A 20,213-nucleotide genomic window follows, 5' to 3' on the forward strand; every position below is an offset into this window, starting at 1 on the left:
TGACGGAAGGCAAGGAGGAGCAAGCCACATCTTACATGGATGACGGCAGGCAAAAAGAGAGCTTGTGCAGGGAAACTCCCATTTTTAAAACAAATTTATTTAAAATATTCTTATTTAAAATTTTTTATTTAAAATATTTGTGATATTAAAAATATCGCAAGGATAGTGCAGGAAAGACACGCCCCCATAATTTAATCACCTGCCACTGGGTTCCTCCCATGACGTGGGAATTGTGGTAGTTACAATTCAAGATGAGATTTGGGTGGGGACACTGCCAAATTATTATATTACTTGTAAATGGGCTTTGATCTAAATTTGGATATCCTTAATATTCTACTGAGGTCCCTGTAGACCTGAGTGAGCCATGGTCATATCCAGTTTTACTGTCATGCTGTTTTTTGAAACTGTTAGATAGTTGGGATGTTTTCAATTTGGGGTTTAATAGTACTAATTTGCATAGTGCACATTACATTTATTGTTTCACCTTTCGCCATGTGACAAGAGAACCTGTAATAAACAGTTATCATTTTATTTGGATTTCTTTCACATAGCAAATAAAACTAGTAAGTATCATCTATATACATTCTACAGTTTTACTTTGTGTTTAAAATATACCCACTGAGTAAAAAGTTAGCAGTTAGCTGAGTTCAGAGAGAGCTCAAAGTTTCGTATCTTTATTGCCATGCATCAAGAATGACTCTACATCACATAAAGTGCAACTGGTTGTCACACCTCCCTGGTGCCCAGCTCATTGGTGTAATTGCTGTATAAAACTTGCTAGTTTACCCAACTATCCCTTCTGCCCCGCTCCTGAGGACACAGCCTTTTGTATTGTCTCAACCCAGAAAATTGTGCCCACATAATTGTGCACTCAGTTGAATTGCTCATTGCCACTTCCTTACATCAGTTGTGATGTTACACCTTGTTTTGTGCTTTCTGGAATTTGCTGTCAAAGTAAGATTGTCTCATAATTGCATGAAGGGCATCTCAAATTTCTTGTGGGTGTGTATGGTCCTGATTAAGAAAAAAATGTCCAAAGCAAAACTTAATAACAATTGTTGGAATTAAGAAGGTCTTCCGAAGGCCGCCTGATGTTTGTTTCCAGGGCTTAATATAGACTTTGTGACTCACTTCTTCCAATTGAAGTCAACATTCATGTTTTATAACTGGTTGACGTGTTGTGTTGTATTTGTGAATTCATAACCTGCTGTCAGAGAAGATGGTTTCATTATTTGAATGTTAAGCTTCTCAGAGACTGCAGCTGTTTCCCCCGCTTCAGATTTAAATTTAAAATAAAATTACCAAAATGATGCACATTCACTGTGGCAAACTTAAATGTTGTACATATATAAAGTGAAAATAAATGGCTGCCTCTATTTCTCTCCAATTTCACTTTCTACTGGTAAGCACTGTTAATCACATTTATTGTGTATTATTCTGAGGCTACAGTTGTTTATCATGCATTTTCTCAGTAACTAAAATATATCTTGAAAGCTTGTGGAACATATTTTTCTTTGAGAGACAAAAAGTTTTGGTTGCTGTCATATATGTCAACATTTGATGTGTTAATCTTTTGTGAATCATAAATATTTTTTGCTTATGTCAAATTGCCCACTGGAAGGGAAGAGTTATCATTTATAGTATGATGTCATGGAAAATATTTTCTATTAACACTTAATTGTGGTCATAAGCAATCAATATTGCATAGGCCTTATTCCGTGGGGGAAATTTCAGTTTATTAGTTGTCTAGATTTTATTGAGTTGAGTGTGATATGACTGCATGTTGTTTGATTGCTTATGGAGGAAAAAGTCAATTCTATTTTAGTTTTCTGTAGTAGGGTCACTATAAAGAATAAAAATGTAAACATTGATCCAGCTGTTTTTGAGAGGGTTGACCATTAATAGAATTTATAAGAATTCTGTGAATACTGCATTTAGAATAACATGATTATTGCATAGATTACAGCAGCAGTTATATATATAAATATGTAACATATTTCTTTAAGTGGACTTTGAAGCACCAGGTATTGTTAAAGATCTGAGGAATCAACATATTGAAAAGTGATAATACAATCTTTTAAACAGAATGCTTTTTCTTTTGTTTGACCTTTCATTAACTACTAATCTTAAAAGCCATTCTAATTTTTATTCTTGTTATTCTGCTATTTTTATAACCAAATATGGAGATTTAGGAATTTTTGGTATTCTAGTATTAAACGTAGTTGAAAATGGTATCCTGATAAATATGAATTTTTTAGTATTGGATTACATTTTTAACATTTTTCCGTTAGGTCTCAGAGAAAGAAAAAATAAGTACTAAAATACGCTTTCTTTAAAATAATTCTTATTAGGAGTTATGTCATCACTCAAAAAGCTATAAATATATGTCTTTAGGTTAAGGTCCACAACCTTCATTTAGGGCTGTTTTTACTTATTTTGGTCTTCCCTGTCTCAGGAAATGGCATCGCATTCCATCCAGCATCTTAAGCTGGTCACCAAGGATTCACCTAGATCCATTTCTTTACACCATACTTCCAATCCGTTACAAGATCCTGCCCCTTTAATTTCTGAAATCTTGCTCAATTACATTGACTTCTAATACTACTTTTCAAGCTACCATCTCTTCTCAGTGGGTTTACTGCAGTGGCGTCCATTGAAGTTGGTTCCTCTGCTCCCATACCTGCTTTTATCTGTGCTTCTCACTGCAGGCAAATTATTTTTTTTAATTGTCATTATGTTTAATTATTCCTCCAGGTTTAAAAATCCTCCCTGAGTTTCTTTTATTCCAAATCCCTTACCATGGTCTATAGTGCCTACATTATGTGGCTTTCTCTGTATATCTTGATTTTTTTTTTCCACTGGCTATTTTCTTTTCCCAAGATTTTACATTGCTGACTTCCTGTTTCTTTAATATTTTATTATTTTCAGAGAACGAATCTTTCATCTCCTTAGGTAAATTTATTTCTTTGTATTTTTTGGATGCTATAGTGAACAGGATTTTTTTTTTTTGAGTTGTTATATATAAAAATGCTGCTGATTCTTGTATCCTGAATTTTGATTTCTGCAACTTTACTTAATTTATTACTTCTAACAGTTTTTTTAGGGGCCTCTTTAGGGCTTTCTATATATAAGATAATGTCATCTGAAAACAGGGACAATTTAACTTATTCTTTCCTCATCTAGATGCCTTTTATTTCTTTTTCTTGCATACTCGCTTTGGCCAGGACCTTCAGTACTATGCTGAATGGAAGTGTTCATAGTGGGCATCCTTGGCTTTTTCCGATCTTAGAGAAAATGTTTTTAGGTTTTTACTTTTGAGTACTATGTTAGCTGTTGGCTTGTTGTATATGGCTTTTATTATGCTAAAATAAATTCTTTCTATGTCTCATTTATTGGAAGTTTCTCTTTTTATCATGAAAGGATGTTGAATTATATTAAATGCTTTTTCTGCTTCTATTGAGACGACCACATGATTTTTATTCTTTATTCTGTTAATGCGGTATATTATACTTATTGATTTACAGCTTTGTATTCTGGGGATAAGTTATAAGTGACCATGGTGGTAATGATTCTCTTAATGTGCTACTGAATTTGGCTTGCTAGTATTTTGCAGAGGATTTTTACATCTGTTCATCAGGGATGTTGGCTTGTAATTTTCTTTTTTAGTAGTGTCTTTGGTGTCAGGGTACTCCTGGCCTCATAGGATGAAGTTGGACATGGTCTCTTATCTTCAGTGTTTTGGAAGAGCTTGAGAAGGATTGACGTTAGTTCTTCTTTACATGTTTGATAGATTTTACCAGTGAAGTAATCAGATTCTGGACTTCTCTTTGTTGGGAAGTCTTTGATTACTGATTCAATCACCTTACTCATTATTGGTCTGTTTGGATTTTCTGTTTCTATTTTCTGTTTCTTTGTGACTCAGTCTTGGTAAGTTGTAGGTTTTTAGGAATTTACCCATCTCTCCTAGGTTATCCAATTTGTTGGCATAAAATTGTTCATAGTATTTTCTTACAAGACTGTATTTTTGTGGTATCATTTGTGATGTCTCTTCTTTTACTTTTGATTTTATTTGCTTGAGTCATGACTCTTTTTTTCCCCTTATTTAGTCTAGCTAGCATTTTGTCAGTTTTGTTTATCTTTTCAAAAAACTAACATTGAGCAGAAAAAAATAACTCCTGGGTACTAGACTTAGTACCTGGGTGAAGAAATAATCTGTACATCAAACCTCTGAGACACAAATTTACCTATATAACAAACCTGCACACGTACCCCTGAACCTAAAAGAAAAGTTAAAAAAAACTCAAAAAACTGTTAGTTTCATGGATCTTTTCTATTGTTTTTCTAGTCTCTATTTCATTTATTTTTGCTGCCATCTTTGTGACTTCCTTTCTTCTACTGACAGTGGCTTAGTTTTGTTTTGTTTTTTAGTTTTTTGGGGTATAGTTAGGTTATTCATTTGAGATCTTTTTCTAAATGTAGGCGTTTATTGCCATAAAACTCCGTCTTAGAGCTGCTTTTTTGCATCCCATAAATTTTGGTGTGTTGTATTTCTGTTTGTATTTGTATCATGGTATTTTTTCATTTTCTTTTACATTTTTTATTTGACCTATTGATTATTCAGAATTGTGTAGTTTAATTTCCACCTATTAGTGAATTTTTCTGTTCATTTATATCTAGTTTTATACCTGTACGCTCTAAAGAGATACTTATTTTCTTAAATATGTTAAGACTTGTTTTGTGGCCTAACATGGTCTGTCCTGGAGAATGGTCTGTGTATGTTTGAGAAGAATGTGTATTCTGCCGCTGTTTGATGGAATGTTCTGTATATGTTTGTTAGGTCCATTTGTTTTAAAGTGTAGATCAAGTCTAATGTTTCTCTATAGCCTTTCCATCTGGATGGTGTGTCCATTGTCCACAATACTACTATTGTATTTCTGTTTAATCTTTTCTTCAGCTCTATCAAGATTTGCTTTATAATATTTAGGTGCTCTGATTAGGTGCATATACATTTACAATTATTGTATCCTCTTGATGAATTGACTCCTTTATAATTATTTAATGACCTTGTTTGTTTCTGTTTAGATTTTTTGACTTATAGTGTATTCTCTCTGATATAAGTGTAGCAACCTCTGTTTTCTTCTAGTTTCCATTTGTGTAGAATACCTTTTTCCATCCCTTCATTTTTCAGTCTATTTGTGTCTCTAAAGTCTATTTGTGAGTCTCTTTAGGCAGCATACAGTGGGGTCATTAGAAAAAGTCTATGTAGCTACTCTATGTCTTTTGATAGGAGAATTTGTTTACATTTAAAGCATTTATTTATAGGTAAGAACTTGCTACTGCTGTTTTCTTAATTGTTTTCTGAATGTTTTATAGTTTCTTCATTCCATTTTTTCTCTCTGTCTTCCTTTGTGATTTGATAATTTTCTATAGTGATATGCTTTGGCTGCTTTCTCTGTCTTTTAAATATGCACAGGTTTTTTCTTTGTGGTTACCATGATATTTACATAAAATATCTTGTAAGAATCTATTTTAAGCTGATAACAACTTAACTTGGACTGCATACAAAGAGTCTACACTTAACTTCCCCTCCCATTTTACATTATTGATATCACAGTTTACCTCTTTAAATATTGTATATCCATTAAAATTATTGTAGCTATAGTTATTTTTAATACTTTTGTCTTTTGACTTTTAAACTAGAGTTAAAAGTAACTGAAACACTACCATTGTAAGTATTGGAGTGTTTTAAATTTGAATATATTAGTACTTTTACAGTGAATATAAGAAATTATATACTTTCATATGCTTTTGTGTTATTAGCATTCTTTCATTTTGTCTTGAAGAACTGCTTTTTATATTTCTTGTAAGGCAAGTTAATGTGATGATATTCTTGGATGGCAGCACCCCCCTCCCCCCACCTCCTGCCAGGACTTTGAGTTTATCATCTCGTTTTCTCCTGGTTTCTGCTGAGAAATTCACTGATAGTCTCATAAGGGTTCCCTTGTATGTGATGAGTTGTTGTTCTCATGCTGCTTTTGGCATTTTCTCTTTGTTTTTTCCTTTTGAGAATTTGATTATTGTGTGTTTCAGTAAGATCTCTTTATATTTAATCTATTTGTGGTTATTTGAACTTCAAGGATCTGGATGTTCTTTTTCCAGATATAGGAAGTTTTCTGCTATTATTTCTTTAAGTAAACTCCTCTCATCTCCTTCTCTTTTTTTCCTCCTTCTGGGACTTTCATAATGAGTAAATTTCTTTACTTGATGGTATCTCATAAATTCCATAGTTTCTCTTAATTTTTTTTCTTTCTTCTTCTTTTTGTTTCTCTGAGTGGGCAATTTTAAATGACTTGTCTTTGAGCTCATGATCTAGTTTGCTTCAAGATTGCTGTGGAATTATTCAATTCAGTCATTGTGTTGTTTAGATTAAGAATTTTTATTTTGTTCTTTTTGATGGTTTCTATCTCTGTTGAATTTCTAATTTTGTTCATGCAACAATTTTCTGATTTTGGTGTCTGTACAGAAGCTTGTCCTTTCCCCCAGTTTTGCTTTATATGATTTCAGCTTCCTGTGGTCAATTGCAATATAAAAATTGTAAATGAAAAATTTCATTAATAAACAATTCATAAGATTTAAATTGCATGCCATTCTGAGTAGAGTAATGAAATCTTCAGTGGTCTCACTTCATCCCTCCTGGGACATGAATCATCCCTTTATTCAGTATATCCATGCCATAGACGCAACCCACCCATTAGTTGCTTAGCGGTCATGTCAGTTATCAGGTTCACTGTCTCAGTAACGTGATAGTGCTTTTGTTCAAGTAACCCTCATTTTACTAAATAATGGCTTCAAAGTACAGAGTAGTGATGTTGACAGTTTGGCAATGCCAAAGAGAAGGATAAAGTGTTTCTTCTAAGTGAAAATGTGAAAGTCTCAACTTAATAAGGAAAGAAAAAAAACGTACACTGAGATTTTTAATTTCTGTGATATGAACAAATTTACTCTCTGTGAAATTGTGAAGGGAAAAATTATGCATAGTATCTATAGGGTTTGATACCATCCTTGGTTTCAGGCATCTGCTGGGAATTGTGCAGTGTATCCTGCATGAGTAAAATGGGACTACTGTATTCTCTTGTAGCTCACTGAACTTATTTAAGATGATTGTTTTGTATTCTTTATTAGGCAGTTTAAAGATCTCCATTTCTTTGGGATTGTTTGCTGGTGCTTTATTTTATTCTCTTAGTGATCATGTTTCCCTGATCATTTATGATCCTTATGGCCTTAGTTTCTGTGCATTTGAAGAAGCAGACGCTTCTTCCAGACTTTACAGACTGGCTTTGGCAGGGGATTCCCTTTACTTAATGAGTCTATGCGGAGATTTTTGGTAGGCTCTCTGGCAGGGTTCATTAATGAGCTTTGCTGCTGGTGTCTTTTTGGGAGCTGGCCTTGTGACTGGGTCAGCAGGTGGGCTGAGCTGGTATCTGGGTCCCAGAGGCTAGCCTGTTGTCTGAGTTTATGAGTTTGAGCCTAGAGCCTGTATTCACTGGGGCAGACACTGACTTTGGATCATCTGTTGGGGGGCCTGGATCTTGGCTCCTCTGGGGCTGGCCTGGCACCAGGGTCTACTGGTGTGGGCCAACTTGATTGGGTCTGCAGGGGTGTCCCTAGTGCGTGGGTTCTTAGGGCTAGGCTTGGAACTTATGCCCATAGCAGCTGGTCTGGCACTATGGTGAGACTAGAGCCTAAGTCTGTTGGGGTCTGCCTGGTACTGGGATGGGCCTGGTACCTGGGCCCATGGAGGAAGGCCTGGAGCCTGTGCTTACAGGGGCCAGTCTAGTACTGAGATGCACCTGGAACCTGAGTTCCTGGAGGTAGGCCTGGTGCCTGCATCTGTGGGGCTGGCCTGTATACTGGGTCCATAGAGGATGGTCATGGCGTCTGGGTATGTACAGTTAGCATTTAATGTAACATATTTCCCCTAACTTACTGGCTTAAAAGAACATTTCATTTAGCAGTTTCAGTGGGTTGAGAGACAGGTGTGGCTTTGCTGGGTCCTTTGGCTCTGGGTCACTTGCAGGCTGCATTCTTCTCAAGGCTTGACTGCAATGACAAGTCATTGTCAGGATTCAGTTCCCTGTAGGTTACTGGACTTGAGACTTCAGTTTGTCATGACCTGTTTAAAGGCTTCTTTTGTTTCTTTGACATGTGGCCTCTCCGTAGAACATCTCATAACGTGGCAGCCTGCTTTATTAGAACAAACAGACAAGAAGATGACTGGCAAGAGAGAAGATGCTAGCAAATTGGAAGTCAGTTTTTTGCAGCCTAATAATAGAAGTGACACCTCATCACTTCTGTAGTGTTCTCTTTATTAGAGGGTTAGCCTACACTCAAGGGTAGAGGATTACACAGGTGCATGAATACCAAGAAGCATGGATCATTGGGACCTATGTCAGAAGTTGTGTAAGAGAAACATTAATATCAAAATTAAGAATAAAACTACCAAATGATCCAGCAGTCTCACTTCTGGATACATATCCAAAGGAAATCAGTGTCTTGAAGAGACATCTGCATACCCCATGTTCATTGCAGCATTATTCACAGTAGTCAAGATATGGAAACAATATAAGTATTTGTTGACCAAAGAACAGATAAAGAAATACACATACACACATATATACACCCAATGGAGTATTGTTCAATTTTTAAAAAGAAGGAAATTCTGTCATTTGCAACAATAAATGGATGAACCTGAAGGACATTATTCTAAATGAAGTAAGGCAGTTACAAAAATAAAATACTGCATTATTTCACTTAAATGTGGACTCTAAAAAGTCTAGTTCATAGAAGCAGAGAATGGAATGGTGGTTGCTAGGGAAAGGGCAGAGTTGGGAGGGGTCAGGAAAATGGGGATATATAGTACAAAGTTTTCCTTATGTAGGATGAATAAGTTCTAGAGAGCTAATGTGCAGAATTGTGACTATAGTATTGGCAAAAATAATGTTAGCTAAGTAAAGTGATAGATATGTTAATTAGCTTGACTATAGTTATTTCACAATGTATATGTATATTAATACATGAAATTATGTTTCAATAAAACTGTTACTTAGAAGGAATCAAAGGCCGGGCATGGTGGCTTACGCCTGTAATCCCAGCTCTTTGGGAGGCCAAAGCCAGTGGATCACTTGAGGTCAGGAATTCAAGACCATCCTGGCCAATGTGGGGAAACAACATGTCTCCTAAAAATACAAATATTAGCCAGGCGTGTTGGCAGGTGCCTGTAATCCCAGGTACTAGGGAGACTGAGGCAGGAGAATTGCTTGAATTCGGGAAGCGGAGATTGCAGTGAGCTGAGATCACGCCACTGCACTCCAGCCTGGGTGACAGAGTGAGACTGTCTCAAAAAAAAAAAAAAAAAAATTGAGAAACAATCTTCCAAATATAGTAACTCTGTATCATCACATGTATTAGCTATGGTAGCAAAGTTGCTGATGTCTAAATACTTTTGGATATTGATTTCAGTATGTGGTTACTTGGACTGCTTTAATTTTGATAGGGTTCTAGTAAGAACAGCCTTCTTTTCTGAAATATAGAAGTCATTTAACTCATTGAATTTAATCAGAGAAATTTTAACTACTCATTTATTGTCAGTCTTCAGTAGATAGCAAGCTATTGAAGGCAGAGGCTGGGGATACAGTATAAATCTGAACTCCCCCAGAACTTAACTACTAATAGCCTACTGTTGACAGGAAGCATTAACAATAACATAGTCAATTAACACATATTTTGTATATGTATTGTATATTGTATTCTTACAATAAAGTAAGCTAAAGGAAAGAGTTATTAAGAAAATTATAAGAAAGATAAAATATGTTTGTCATTCATTAGGTAGAAGCTGATCATCAAAAAGGTATTCTGCCTTCAAGTTGAGCAGGCTGAGGAGGAATTGGTCTTGCTCTCTCAGCAGTGGTAGTGGCAGAAGAAAATCCACTTATAAGTAGATCTTTGCAGTTAAAATCCCTGTTGTTCAAGAGTAAACTAAACTTTTGCTCACCTAAGTAAACTTATGTTTATCTATTTATTTTTTAAAAACTTGATTGAGCTATAATGCACCATAAAATTAATGCTTTAAGTGTACAATTTAATAACTTTTTTCTTTTGTACATTTACTGAGTTATCCAGCCACCTCCCTAATTCAGTTTAGAACATTTACATGACCCCAATAAGGTTCCTTGTCAGGACTTTTCTTGATTCTTTCTCGTATAAATAATTGGTGACAAAAGATTTCTTATAACAGAGCTGTGTTTATTGCTTCTCTTATACGAATACAAATGTCTTCCTTGTCCTTCTGTACGAAATATAGACATTGTCAATAGTGTAAATTTTATTTAGTGGGCTGTATAATGAAATACATGAGATGTGTTTGAATTTATGCAACTTTTAGTAAGGAAAATTTTGTGTCAGAGAGAAAAATTCTTTCATGTTTGTTTTAGAGAGTCCCAATTAAACATTTTCAGTTTGACTTTAGTTTTTGATCTTTTATAGCTTGTTTTATTTTTAGCAGATCACAGTAGAAAAGATTGACAAGCTAATGTAAAGCCCTCTTAATTATTCACTACAAATAAACATCAGTACCTTCATAGGCAGGTCATTCTCATGGCTAATAAAAGTAGAAAAGAACTAATTAGATCGAACAATTTATCATTAATTGGCCAACAAATGCAATTTTTAGCATAATTGGTATTTTCATTCTAACTCGCCAGAGGGCACTCTTTTCTAGTGTATTGCTTTTAACTCTGATCTACTGAATATTATCTCATACCTCAAAAAATTTGAGCCAGTTATTGGGATCCAGATGTAGATCATTTGGAGATCAATGATGACTTTCTTTTCTAACTTTCAATAAGTTTTTTGGCCAGCTATTTCATTTTAGTGTCATTAGACAGGGCTTTGCAAACAAAACAGTCTTAAATGCTTCAAGCAGTAGTGTATCTGCTATAAAACTATCTTCTCAATTTAGTCTGTTTTGCTTGCTAGCTCTGTAATGCTGCTGTTTCTCTGAATTCTTATTAAGGTTTCAGATCGGGTGGAGCGGCGGCTTCAGGAACTAGAGAGAGAGATGCGCACAGAAAGGGAGCTGGTGGAAAGACGCCAGGATCAACTGGGACTCATGTCCCTGCAGCTACAGGAGGTTTGTGAAAAGCACTTTCATGGAATGTAAATCTTGAATTTGGATATTTATTTAGCCATGTTAAAATGGTTATTGCATGTGACAGTATAATTCAACCCATCTGAGAAGTATTAATATCACATATTGGTTGTAGTTCAGTGTGTAGAATCAGACCTCCCTGGTTTCATACTTGCTGTCCATGTGACGTTAGTTGGGCAAGTTTCTTAACTTATCTAGGTGCTAGTTTTGTCTGTGGAAAATGGAAATAATAATACTATTGACCTAATTAGAATAGTGCAAGGATAAATGAATTAATGCCAGTAAAGCTCTTAACATACTGTCTGTCATATGCTCAGAAAATGTTAACTGAAAGTATAATTATTCTGATTAATTTTTCTGGGCATAGACTAGACCAGGGGTCATTAAACGATGGCTCACAGGTCCAATCTGGCCCATCGTCTATTTCTGTAAATAGTTTTATTGGAGCACAACCACTCCTATTCATTTATATATTGTCTGTTGGTGCTTTTGTGACACAGTGGCAGAGTTGAGTAGTTGTAGCCCACAAGAATATATGGCCCACAAGGTTTAAAGTATTGGCAGGTTGGCCCTTTATAGAAAAAGTTTGACAACTCCTGAATTAGGTTATTATCAAACCAATTTAAAATGGAGAATAGTTACCCTTTAGGTACTCTTTTTAATGTGAAATTTCAGACATAGATAAAGTTGAAAATTTAGAATAAAGAATTTCTATACAACCTTTACCTAGATTCCCTTATTATTCATATTTTACCAGACTTGTTTCATCATTTATTCTAGATACATCCACATATATGTAATTTTTTTGTGAAACATTTTTAATTTGCAGACATGATATACATACTTATCTGTGAATCTTAAAGTCAACTGATTAAAAAATAAATTGTTTTTCATCTAAATAATTTGATATGTATGTTTTCTTTTGTAGTTACAGTATAACAATCAAAATTAGGAAATTGAAGTCAATAAAATACTATGGCTTAATCTATACATTTTATTCAAATTTTGCTACTACAGTAGTGTCCTTTCCTGATTCAGGATAAAATATAGGTTCACACATGGCATTTAGTTGTCATGTCTCTTTAGTTTCCTTTAATCTGGAACGGTTTTTCAGTCATCATGAGTGATGACTTCTCAGGGCGTAAACTATTTTGTAGAATGGCTTTCATTTTGGGTTTCTTGATGTTTGTTCATGACTAGATTCAGGTGATGGACTTTTGGCTTGAAACTTAGATAATTGGAGTTATGTCCTTCCCATAGTGTCATCTTAGGAGTCATAGAATGTTGGTTTGTTACATTACTGGTGAAAACTGAACACTTGGCTATCGTGTTGCCTACTGGGTGGGTTTATCCACTGTAAAGTTACAATTGTTCTCTTAAAATTATCTATTTTATAGGATAACTCTTTGGGACTTCAACATATCCTGTTTCTATTGTACTTTTGCTCACTAATTTTAGCATCTATTATTGACTCATCTGAAACAATTACTACTATAAGTAGTGCCAGATAGTGATTTAATATGATTCGTTCTACATTTATAGAATCCTACTCTAAGAAAGAACTTTTTATTATGTGCACTCATGGATTCTTATTTTATCATATTGGTTATATTTTGTGACTATCATTTATAATATTGATTTGTTGAAATTCCCTTTAAATGTGTCTTTGGTCTACACATCAAATATAAAAAGTAGAAACAGCAAGAAACCCAAAAGATTCAAAACAAATGGAAATTATTTTCATTTATGAAATGATTTTTCTAAGAGTTCTAAAAATACACTTGTGTGTGCTTGTAGATCATTAACCTTTATTAATCGACAGATTTTTTAAAAGTTTTTTTTTTCACTGTTAATTGAAAATTAGGAACAAAAATTGCAACACTGAAATTTAATGTAAGCTGATAGAAAAATCTGCTTTTGTTTTCTGAAATTCCATTTCCTTCCATTTCACAAAAGAAGGCATAACCTTTTAAGTTGGTAATTACTTTGAAGAGGATATGTTGTTGAATAATTAGATACAGCATGTGGGTAGGCTTTTTTTTTTTTAACCTTGATTTTTATACATTTGTTCTCAAAGCAAATTACATCTGGTGAGCATAAGAATAGTACTAAAGAGACAATTGTTCTTTTCTGCAAGAGAAAATTAGAGAAATTTTCTGTACTTATTTTCTTCTCTCTTTGCAGAATGCACAAAATTACAAAGAAAGAGGGAGCGAAAGATTGATTCCCACCCCTTTTCTTAAGACACCAGAGCCTGGGTATTTGCATTGTAATTGTCAATTTGACTAAAAGCTTCAGCTGTGATTTGGAATTCCATCTCTGACAATACAATAGGAGATCACTATTGATGAGAACTGTTTAATTTCATATTTTGTCATTTTAATATAAGCAGTGACCTATACATTTTTACAAAGTGGTTTTAGATTATAAACAGTAGTGGAAACTAGGAAAGATTAAGCTGATGTGTTTTCCTGCTCCCATGTTAAATGGCTTAGACTGTTCTGGAAAGGTCATGTTTAACGAGAGGAAATACTTTCCCTTCTTTTTGATTATTAAAAATACTTATGGAAATTCCTATACCATATGATAATAGTAATCGATGCATTTTTTTTCCTGTTTATGGTGAGAAATTAAATCCATAGATGAGCAGGTGGGCCTGAACTTTTAGCCACTGTGCTCTTTTGCCTTCTTAAAATGTATCTTCCAATGTTGATGAAAAATATGACATTTAAAACTTAAGACATTAAGAGTTTTCATTTGAAATTACAGGATGCAGAGATTTGAAGGTATAGTATATTACAGGGAGGCGGTCTGTGATTTCGGCAAAAACCTGCTGCTTTTTAGTTATCTTATGGGTCCTTAGGTCCTCAGAGCTTTACCTCTTCCCATTTAATGAAAAAGCACGTTGTTAATCATTGGAAATTGATCAAGGGAAAGCCATTTTCCTTTTCTTTAGAGTTTTTAAAGAAGTGTTCACTCATTTCTGTTTCTTATCCTGATTTGAACAAAAGGGCCATGAACGCCCAGGAATCCACTTCCTTTTTTGAGCCTCAACTACTCATGTGCTATTGAAGTCACATGAATGCAGGGTTTTCTTTATTTAGTAAGGACCTTCATATCTTGTATTTTAAACAACCTGGTTTGGTATCTCATAGAAGTCTCTTCTTTAAGAGAGATGAGTATTTTATATGAGTTGTGTGACAATAATATTCTTTTAATATTATCTTTTTAAAATTGTAGATGATACTTTGAACTTTACTAAATCAATTCAAGTTTTTTTTTTTTTTTTTTTTTTTTGAGGCAGGGCCACTCTATTGCCCACGAGTGCCACGGCATGATCTCGGCTCACTACGGCCTTGAATTCCTGGGTTCAAGAGATTCTGCCACCTCAGCCTCCCTTGTAGCTGAGACTACAGGCAGGTGCCACCATGACAAGCTGATTTTTTTTTGTTGTATTTTGGGTAGAGACGGAGTTTTACCATATTGCCCAGGCTGGTCTCAAACTCCTGACCTCAAGTGATTTGCCTGCCTTGGCCTCTCAAAGTGCTGGGATTACAGGAGGGAGTCACCATGCCTGACCTAAATTCAAGTGTTATTAAGCCTATACCCATCAGCCTTTTCTATGTACACAGTCAAGTATGTAACATTGAGGTAAATTATCTCACTATAAACTCTTTTGATGAGGTGCTTGATAGTATCCTAGCTTTGATTGGTTAGTTTAGTGGAGTAGGGGTAGGCTTGGTGGGTGCTAGTGTTGAGAAAGAGGTATTTAGACTGTAAACACAAGCTAAAACCACTTTTTTGCAGGTCCAATATTTACATAAAATCCTAGATAAAAATTTAAACTCCTGATTTGCATCCTGAAAATTCCCGACTCATTTTTTACTGGCTGTTTCATATACATTGAATGTTTTTTCTTCATCTTGAGTGGAATTACTTAAAATGAAAAACATGTCTGGGCATGGTGGCTCACGCCTATAATTCCAGCACTTCGGGAAGCCGAGGTGGGCAGATCACTTGAGGCCAGGAGTTTGAGACCAGCCTGTCCAACATGGTGAAATCCCATCTCGACTAAAAATACAAAAAAAAAAAAGAAAAGAAAGAAAAAAAAAGTAGTGTGGTGGCGCACACCTGTAATCCCAGCCACCCGGGAGTCTGAGGCAAGAGAATCACTTTAACTTGGGAGGCAGAGGTTGTAGGGAGCTGGAATTGTACCACTGCACTCCAGCCTGGGTGACAGAGTGAGACCCTGTCTCAAAAAAAAAAAAAAAAAAAAAAAAAGGAAAAAGAAAAACATGAGTTAAATGCTGGACACACACACACACACACACACACGCACACTCTTCAGAGCATTTTTTTTGAGTCAGGGTCACACTTGCCCAGACTGGAGTGCAGTGGTGTGATCATGGCCCACTCAGTCTCAACCTCCCAGGCTCAAGTCGTCCTTCTACCTCAGCTTCCCAAGCAGCTGGAACTACAGGGCACACTATTACACCCAGCTAATTTTTGTATTTTTTGTGAAGATAGGTTTCGCCATGTTGCCCAGACTGATCTCAGACTCCTGGACTCAAGTGATCCGCTTGTCTCAGCCTCCCAACCTGCTGGGATTACAGGTGTGAGCCACTATGCCTGGCCCTCTTCCGAGCATTTTATAGCATATTAAGTCACTAGTTTCTCCCTTATCTGCATCAACAATATTCTATGCCTACATATGATCTAGATGCCTTAAAATTAAGGGATGTCTCATGGGGAAGTCTGTGGGATAGGCAAGGGCATGGAATCTTAAAAGACGATGGTGAAGATGAAGTGATAAATTAAGTGTTTAAGTTAGGAGCTCAGCTTAGTGGCTTTTAGTCTGTTCTGAGGGACAACCGGGTTATGTGAAGCTCATCCATAAAATAAGGCCATATGAAGAAACATTAATCGATACTTTTTTTCCAACATTTTTCTTCACTTTTTTTTTTTTTTTTTGAAAAACCTAATGATGAAGTAGCTATTCATTTTTGTCCAGAAATGTAATTGTGACCCCAGAGATACTGAGTAGTACAGATACCACCTAAGAAAAGGCTCAGGTACCCTTTATTAATGTTTTTAGTTTGGACTCATTAAGGGAGAAGCTTCCATGAAACCTAGGATATTTTTCTAATGTGTTCTTCATAGCTTTTGCGTCTCCCTTGAGGCTTCTGTGGTATTTCGAGTATCACACAGCAGGGGAGAATCTAGTCAGGCAAATATTCTAACCTGGCTTCATTTACCCCTTTTCCTGCACTTCCTTTCCACACTCCCCTACTTTGTTTGGAGTCGGGGAGGCCTTTCCAAGACTGGCAGATCTTGGACTTACCTTTATTTACCTTTTCAGGGTTCAACTGTAAAACTTTCATTTGATCATTCACTTTGCCTCCCTCTTGTTTTCATAACCAGTGCCCCCTTTTTTTGTAGTCATCTCCTACATTTTTGCATAGAGTTATTCATATTCATATTTTGCATACAGTTATTCCTAAGTTTTTCTTTCCTATGATATTGTTAGATGTTTTAAGTGCCCATTAAAATCACCCTCACGTTAATCATCCCAGCAGCCTCTCTAATCTTTGAGAAAGACCAATAGATTTTATAAGTAAATGAGAGTTTAAAAGTCAAACACAATCCTTTGGAAAGCAGGAGGAAAACTCAGAGGATGTACTTTATTGTTCTTATTCTTAGGACATAAGCTCTAGAATTGAGTCCTTGGGCAGGACTGTGTGAGCCCCATGGGGTTCGGTAGGCAGAGAGTAACACAGGCAAGGCCTCAGAGCCCTCAAACCACCAAGAGACTGAAAGCACTATCACAACAGGACAACCACACATGTACTACTTCGTTGGAAAATGCGTGTAGCAAGTGAAAATCCTAAAACTCCTACTCCAGTGTTTATTCTTCACGGGGTAAAGTTGTGTGTGTAGTATAAATCGGGGCTTATTTTGAGCCACACTTTTTATTCTTTTAACCAACTCTAATGCCACAGACTATTTTTCTTCTTTTGTAAAGATGGCATTTTTTTTTTTTTTCTCTCACTGTCCGGTTTCTGGTAATACATATTATGTGAGAGTTTTGTCCCCGATTATTTATGTTACTGATTCTTGATATGTTGTCTCTTTTTATTTTTCCTATTTTGAACACTTTGCATTTCTAGTATTTGAAGATAACACTTACTAAATATTTGTTTAATACATTAAGTAGTGACCATATTAATACACTGTTTTGGTCCTATGTTTAACTAGGTTTATTTGTCACGTAGTTCTTTTAACATTTCATTATTAAATATTTAGTATAAAAGCATTTTTTTTTAAATTTATTTATTATTATTATACTTTAAGTTGTAGGGTACATGTGCATAACGTGCAGGTTTGTTACATATGTATACTTGTGCCATGTTGGTGTGCTGCACCCATCAACTCGTCATTTACATCAGGTATAACTCCCAATGCAATCCCTCCCCCCTCCCCCCTCCCCATGATGGGCCCCGGTGTGTGATGTTCCCCTTCCTGAGTCCAAGTGATCTCATTGTTCAGTTCCCACCTATGAGTGAGAACATGCGGTGTTTGGTTTTCTGTTCTTGTGATAGTTTGCTAAGAATGATGGTTTCCAGCTGCATCCATGTCCCTACAAAGGACACAAACTCATCCTTTTTTATGGCTGCATAGTATTCCATGGTGTATATGTGCCACATTTTCTTAATCCAATCTGTCACTGATGGACATTTGGGTTTTTTTTAATATAACTAAATGTGATCATGTGAAATATTCAAACATTCTCTTACAATACAGGCTTATTTATTTATTTACATGGCTGATTTTTTCCTACATCTCTTCCAACTCTGTCCTTTCATCATGAACCACTTCTTTTATCCCCTAAAGAAAGAAACTAGTGTTGATGGCCTGGAAGGTATCCCTTTATATTTTTCTTTTTGTTGTTAATTACCTGGACTGATGTATATAGACTATATACACCTTTGCATATATGGGCACTTTTTGGTCATGTATTCGTTTTTAGAAAATAAGATCACATTTTGTATACATTTCCGCTTCTTGCTTTTTCCTTTTTTTCACCAACGCTTTCTGGAAATTCATCCAACTAGCTGACGTGGTTCCAATGTAATCTTTTATTGCCATTGGTAGATCTTGTTTTTCCAGAGGTTCTGAAACTGCATCTTGTTCTGCCAACAATGATTGAGTGTAGCTCTTTCCCCCACATTCTTACCGGAAGTAGTGGTTATAACTCTTTAAGTTTTTGCCACCTGATGAGTATAAATTGTTAACTCATTTTTGTGTTTATTTGCATTTCTCTAGTGAATTTGAGTGTCTATTCACACATCTCTTGGCAGTTTGCATTTGTGCTTACATAGAATGCCTATGTATGACTTTTGCTCATTTTAAAATATTGGATCATTTGGGATTTCTCTCTTTCCTCCGGAGATTTTTTTTTTTTTAATAGGAGAGAGGAAGGAATCTAATTCACTTTTTATATGACTCATCAATTGCTTCAGCAGCATTTTTGAATAAAAATTGGTTATTTCCACTCTAATTTAAATGCCACATCTGTTGTATATCTAGTTTCCTACAATATCTGTCTGGTCTCTACATGCTTTGCCATTGATTTGCTTGTCAATCCCTATACTAATATCACTCTTTCTTAGTGATTATAGGTTTTATTATCTTTTGGTAAATGATAATGAAAATCTCTTGACCTATTCCATGAAAAATCATGCTGGCATTTTGATTACGATTGTATTAAGTACAGACTAATTTAAAGAGAAGGTCTTTTCTAATATTTTCCAATAATGTTTTATAACTGTCTATATAAATTTCTTAGATCTCTTTTGTTAGACTTATTCTTAGGTACTTATGGCTTTTCTTTCTATTTGGAATGGGATTTTTTAAAAAATTGCATCTCTAATTGGTTATTTATAGTATACAGGGGTACAACTGGCTTTATATGTGGTTCTTGTATCCAACAATTTTGCTCAGTGCCCTTATTCTTATAATTTCTTAATAGCTTTACTGACATACTATCTTAGTGTATAGATAATCATACCATTTGAAATTAAAGGCAATTTAGTCTCTTTCTTTATAATTCTTCTCTTTTTTTTTTTTTAATCTTAATACACTGGTTAGAACCTGAAGTCTAGTATTGAATGGAAGCAAAGATAGCAAGAATTCTGTGTTACTTCCATATTTATATGATTCTTAAGTGTTAAATGCTGTTGTGTGGTGTTTGCCCTGACTTTTTAGTGCTAACCTTTGTCACATTAAAAACATTGCCTTCTATTCCTAGGTTGCCAAGAGATGTTTGTTGTTATTTATTTATTTATTTTAAAAATCATGAATGGGTTGTGAAATTTTTCAAATATTCTTGCTGTGCACTTAACTTTGGATATTTAAATATATTGATTTAAATATGGTTGATTCCATCAATAGATATTGAGCCCTCCTTGCATTCCTGAGAACTTTATTTGATTATAATGTTTTGGTTTTTTAATACATTGCTGAATTAATTTGCTATTTTTTTCTTAGGATTTTTATATTTGTGTTTATGATTGAGATCAGTGTTCCTTGCACTGACGTTTTTGGTTTTAGAAGCATGGTGACATTAGTCTCATAAAATGAATTAGGTGGAAACCTTCTTCTCCTATTTTGTGGTTTAGTTTTGTGTAAGAGAGGGATTGTCTATTTCTTGAATGTTTGTTGAAACTTTGTGCCTGTTATCTTTTTGATGCAGCAGATTCCTAATTTTTTTAATGTTTATTGGCTTGTATAGCCTGTTTATTAAGACAATTTGGTAATTCATGTTTAATGTCTTGCTAGAAATAGTATTATTTTATTAGTTTTCTTTTTGACCAGCTTTGTTTATTGCTTCATTAACTTCTGCTCTTAACTCCATTACTCTTTCTTTCTCTTCATCTAAAGGATTATTCTGTTTTATTTTTTAGGCTTGAAAATTGAATGCTTGATTGATTTTTCTGTTTTTTAAAAT

The 20,213-nt window shown here is 34.9% G+C and overlaps 1 protein-coding gene across 14 annotated transcripts in view; it reads left to right on the forward strand.

The window, feature by feature from the left end:
- LOC105467643 (centrosomal protein 128) overlaps positions 1-20,213 on the forward strand; it is a 458,395-nt gene that overhangs the window by 68,200 nt on the left and 369,982 nt on the right. For all 14 annotated transcript variants that reach the window (XM_071099786.1, XM_071099789.1, XM_071099780.1 and 11 more), the window contains one exon: positions 11,072-11,188. In XM_071099786.1, the coding sequence (XP_070955887.1) occupies positions 11,072-11,188 (117 nt within the window). The remainder of the gene's footprint in view (positions 1-11,071; positions 11,189-20,213) is intronic.

Source organism: Macaca nemestrina, chromosome 7 (genome assembly GCF_043159975.1).
Source record: "Macaca nemestrina isolate mMacNem1 chromosome 7, mMacNem.hap1, whole genome shotgun sequence".
NCBI lineage: Eukaryota > Metazoa > Chordata > Mammalia > Primates > Cercopithecidae > Macaca > Macaca nemestrina.